Source organism: Fulmarus glacialis, unplaced genomic scaffold (genome assembly GCF_000690835.1).
Source record: "Fulmarus glacialis isolate BGI_N327 unplaced genomic scaffold, ASM69083v1 scaffold30783, whole genome shotgun sequence".
Classification (NCBI taxonomy): domain Eukaryota; kingdom Metazoa; phylum Chordata; class Aves; order Procellariiformes; family Procellariidae; genus Fulmarus; species Fulmarus glacialis.
In genome coordinates, this window is record NW_009201477.1 from 1,015 (window position 1) to 6,253 (window position 5,239).

At 56.4% G+C, this 5,239-nt stretch overlaps 1 protein-coding gene across 1 annotated transcript; it reads right to left on the reverse strand.

Moving 5' to 3' along the window:
• Positions 1-372: 372 nt before the first annotated feature.
• On the reverse strand, positions 373-5,156 carry CCDC94 (coiled-coil domain containing 94). Its single transcript, XM_009573964.1, is given in 7 exon segments — positions 373-458; positions 1,595-1,760; positions 2,720-2,840; positions 3,386-3,567; positions 3,922-4,056; positions 4,410-4,554; positions 4,879-5,156. Coding segments are annotated over 7 exon segments (1,113 nt in total).
• Positions 5,157-5,239: the final 83 nt, after the last annotated feature.

Below are 5,239 nucleotides of genomic sequence, written 5' to 3' on the forward strand. Positions count from 1 at the left end.
CATGGGCGTTGGGGGGTGGCTAGAAGCTGGGTTTGGGCACAGCCAGCCTGAGACAGTGTTGGGGCTTTCCACCGGCTGCAACACAGCAGATACCCTCGTCCGAGGAAACCTTCTTCTCGACCGGCTCATCCGGGTTCGGTCTGCTGGCGATGTTAGGCAGGGAGGGCGGCTGGGGCCTCGTCCTTGTTGTAGGATGGACGCGCACGCTGAGCCGGACAGGTGAAGACGCCGGGACTCCAGATGGCCCGGAAACCCCGCCGGGCCTGCTGGCCGTGACGCCAGCTCTGCGCTGGGGCTCTGGAGAGCAGCTGCTATCAGCTGGGAGGGGGGGAACAGCCCACGATCCCTGCTCTGGGCTGGCTCGGTCGCTCATCAGTCACTCGCGCTGTCCTCGCTGTCCGAATACACCCCCAACAAGCCGAGAGAGGACGTGGTGCCCGTTGCTGTGGGAAACGAGCCTGGAAGCCGAGCGAGAGAGCAGGCACCATCAGGTAGGGCCCTCCCCATTGCCGGCAAACCCCGCCAGCTCGGTGCAACCAGCCGCATGGAAACACAAGCCCGCCTTGCCGCTCTGGCTGCTCGCAGCTGGAGACGAGACACCCGGAGCCAGAGCCCGAGTGGTGCCACGTCCTCCCGGCCTGAATCTTGATGAGGACAGCAAGGTTAAATCGGGCGGACAAGGAGACCCTGCGTCCCCTCGACTGCAGCCTCCTGCTTCCGCCTTGCGGCAACGAGAAGCAACAAGGTTGGCCCAAGGTCTGCAAAACCTCCTTCTCCCTCTGCAACCCCGAGAGATTTCACCTGCTGGAAAGGAAGAGAGGAGCCAGCTCTTGGCTTTGACCACGCGAGCTGCCAGCTGCAAGCGCGAGGCAGCGTCACAGACAGAGAGCCTCGTGCCCGCTCAGAGCCGAGTCCTTGAAAGACGGGCAGCTCCTCCAGCATAATTTGACTGAACAGACCCTGCCTGCAGCCAGGAGCAGGTGGCTGGGGAAAGCATATCAAAAACGGGGCAACTGCAAGAGCTGTCCTTCCCCAGGGATCCCCTGAGGGCAGAGGGACTTACTAAGCCAAAGGCTTAGGACTAATCAGCCCAGAATCGATCAATTCATCAGCTCCTTCTCCAAACCCTCTGACTTCCTGGAGCAGTGAACTATGAGGTGCTGGAAAGCCTTTCTGCTTGTTTTCACCACTTCTTTAAAGCTTCCAAATTCCAACAGTTTGGCAGGTTTTATAATCAGGCCCCAAACCAAAGCAATTTTCTTGCTTTTCCATTCATATCTCGCTGTTGTGACTGTTCCCAGCATCGTATCTGCGCACCGAGATGCTGTTTTCAAGCTTCCGGCCCTGACAGTCTGTCTCCAAGGCCTTGGCTTACCGCCAAGGGCCAAGAAGGAACCTCTCCTCCATCAGGACACCTCCTGGAAACAGGGTCAACTCCCTGTTGTTACAGCATCACAGCCCCATCTGTCCCACAATAAGCACTTGACCTGAGAGCATTCAGGCTCCGAAGACAGAGCTAAACGCCACTTGGGTGCTGCCAGACCCCTCCCTGATGGCCCAGCGCAGGCCGCCCCATCCCCACGTGAGCAGTTACCAGCATTGGCCGTGGTGCCTTGGTTCTCTGTCCCATTAGCCAGGGCAGGACCTGGCTTCCGCTTCTTCACTGTGACCAGCCCGGCCAGCTGGGGCTTGGTGTTCAATTTGCCCACACTTCGCTCCCAGCTCTCGGTTTTCAGCTTCTTACTCTGGGGCTGAGGATCCTGCAGAGGAGAGCAGGGGCGTTAGGGTGCTCTGGCCTTGGAGGGGAGGCAGAGGGATGGGGGATGAGTGGTAAAAACAGCAGCACAAAGAACAAGAGACATGAGGAGAGCTGCTCGGAGCAGCCAAGGGGGGTATTCTCCCCCCGCAGTGACTGGCACAAGCTAGACAAACAACAGGGATATGGATCTAAACGGCTGCAAAACAGCCCTTGGAGACAAATGTCCTGCTGTCTGTGACGGTTAAATCCAGCCTTGCACAGCCACATGCTGGCCCGGGGATGACGAGGAGCCAGATACATGCCACAGGGCTGCAGAACCTCTGCCAGCCAGCACCGCGTGCCTGCAGGTGGTCCAGCCACTGAATCAAAACTCCCCCGGGCACGAGGATTAGTGCCGGGCCAGGGAACATCACTCAGATTAACCCCAGCCCGGCTTAGAGACACGGCAGCTTTGATTCATCCAACCGGACAGAGGTCCCCGCAGACACAGATCGACATCGGAGAGCAGCCGTGCAGGGGCCTGTCTGTGGGGATAATCCCTCCCTTGCAAGTCGGGCACTGAAAGCTCTTTTGTTCTGCATGTCTCCAACACAGACAAAACAGAACCAAAGGAGAGGCTGTCCCAGGCAGTGGTTTCACTGCTGTAATTTTCAGAGTGCTGAAATACGACCAAGGCATAGGCGAGCCCGTCCTTTTTGAGCTGAAAGGGAAGCCACAACCTGAGCGAGGATGGGGGCAGCTCCCTCCCAGCCTTTGTCAGCAGACGTGGTTTAAAATCACCAACTGATCCCCGTCTCCTTTCAGCTCAGTGCACAGGACACAGGCTTTCTAAGCTGCTCATGCGTGACAGGCATTAGAGCTTCAGCATCGCAGGCACAGAATAGACAACATGCAGCCCAGGACAGCGGATTTGGTCTAGGGGAAGAGGTGTGATGGGTGGAAGAGCCTCTGCCCGCTCACCTCCTGCAAGATGTCCGTAGGTTTAATTTTCGCCACAGGCTTCGTGCGTGATTTCGCAGGCTCTTCGTCAGAGTCGGAGTCTACCAGCAGTCGCCGGTTCTGGGCCTGCTCCAGCATAGCTCTGCAAGGAGAGAGGCCGCACGTGGAGGGTTAGACTTGGCTCCATTCCACCACCACGCTGAGCTGTGCCAGCCGTGCACTGTGCCTGCGCTGTTTGCCATAAGTGGAGCTGGAATTCAGCAGCGGTGCAACGGGATCCACCTTCTCAGGTGCTTTTTAAGAAGTCATGTTCAAGCAGTGCCCGAAGGCTGAGAGCACTGAGATCTGCAGCCTCAGCCAGGTGCAGAAACTCTCTCTCCACGCGAGGACACTTCTCAGGGGGAGTGAGGCCCCTGCAGCAGCCCGAATCTCCCCGCCAGATGGGCCAGTGATACCAAAACCCCTCCACCTCCCTAAACACTTTGCCATGACAAACTGTCCCCAATCTCCTCACAACCCGCTCAGGACTACATCCCACCCATACAACTCCTGTGAACTCAGGCCCCTCAGGCAGGGCCCTCTCTTAAGCGCTCTCGGGCTGCTGAGGAAAGGGTGAGACGCAGCCCTGCCTGGCCAGGGCCAGCGTGGCCAATTTCACACGCCCGTGAATGCTTCCAGCCCACTCACTTCATCTCTTGCTCATCCTCCTCTTGCTCCTTGCGCTTCTGCTCCTCCTCGTACTCCTTGTACTGCTTCAGCATGGCCTCAAAGTCCACGTTTGCCTGGCGCTGGTTGAGTTCCTTCAGCTCCTGCAGGTTCTCCAGAACCTCCATCTCCAGCTTGGAGTCCTTGGTTCGGTTCTCCAGGACCTGAGTGACCAGAGGGAAGCCAGGCTCATGTGAGGTAGCAGAGCCTGCCAGCAATTTCGAACACAGCCTCCCCCCGCCCCCGGGAAGGAAGCACTAAGAGGATCATCATCATCCTCGTTTTTGGGTCTTAATAGGACAGGGAAAACTGGGGCAAGATGCAGCCTGTCACAAGTTCCAGCACAGGAGGAAGCCTCCTGAGGGCAGAGAGTTGGCTCCTGCCTGTCCAGAGCACAGCAACACCTCGGGAACCTGGAGAACTAAACCAACGGCTACGAAGTCACCTGCTTTGCTGGGGAAAGCGAGCCAGGGCAGGAGAGAGGTTTGCCTTCTGCAGAGAAGGGCGTGTTCTCGTACCTTCATGGGATTGTTGAGCTCTTCCTCTTCCCTCTCCTTCTGCATTCTTTTCTCCTCTTCCTCCAAGAGCTTCTCAGCTTGGAAGTTGCGAGTGGCACCATGCTCCATGGTGTAGTCTGTGTTCTCAGGATCTGTCTAATGAAGAAACAAGACAGCAAAATCATTGTACTGGGGCAATTCTGCTCCGCCAACCTGTGACCACTTCCAGAGCCGCATGCAAACGTTTCCCAATTTCATTCACATCACAGAGCAGACAATCACCCACGGCCTTTTGTTCTGCTCCAGCTGATGTGCTGCAGCCCACGGATGGGTGAGACACTTCAGACCTACAAATGGCCATGAAAAGGGAAGATACACCGAACAGCACACGCTCAGACTCAGTCTTTGCTGGGACACCCCTTTCCCATGGAGTCAGCACTCAGTCACGTCCACAGACTGCACAGCCTTCCCAGAAAGCAAGAGCACAGAAAATACAGAACATATTTCACCTTGAAAGTGATCTCTGCCAGGCAACGCGTGCACTTGATGTAGAAGCGGAAGATAGGAAGTCCCAGGTACACCTCATTCTGAACGGTTTCCTTACGGGCGTTAAACTTCTTCCCCTTATAGATGTATTCACCACACGTCTTGCATCTAGAAAAGGAGAAAGAGAAGTCTGTAACACATCAAAAAAAGGGAACAAACAGACGAAGAAAAGTCCAAGTGATTTTCAGGCTGTGTCAGCCCAGGTTCTGAGCGATGATTATTTTCTCCTTTGGAAATTCAGTACCTACTCTTCAAAGAACCGCAAAATCACCCACAGCATCTCTTCCCTCTCCCTCACCCCTTTTCTCTGGTCTGTGTCACCTCTAATGGCTGCTGGCAGCACTCCCCTGCAGCGTACGGAGGTGAAACAATTCCTAAACAAACTCTTCTCTTCTACAGCTGCTTCTTTCTGACCGGTACAGCCCCTCTTACCGCATGTTGAAGGGGGCCATGAGCCGCACCACATACTGTCGGTCCTTTGGGAGTTTGAGCTTTGGGATTTTAGCAGGATCGAAGTCCGGTGGGTAGTATTTCTATACAGACAGAACAGAGACGTGTGTGCCGGGTGCAGAGTCACCCAGAAGAGTGTGAACGTAGCAGGCAGGCTCCCAACTCCGCCCCCCACAGTAGGAGCCAGCATGCCCCTGCTGCCCAGGCCTGGTCTCAAGTGCCAAACCCCCCATCCACCACTCCCCGCCAGAGCCAGGCATTGGGGGGCGTGTGTCTGTACGTCCTCTGCCCCAGGCCCCCCAACCCTTGCACGATTTTAGGGCCTAACCCTCCTGCCCCTGCC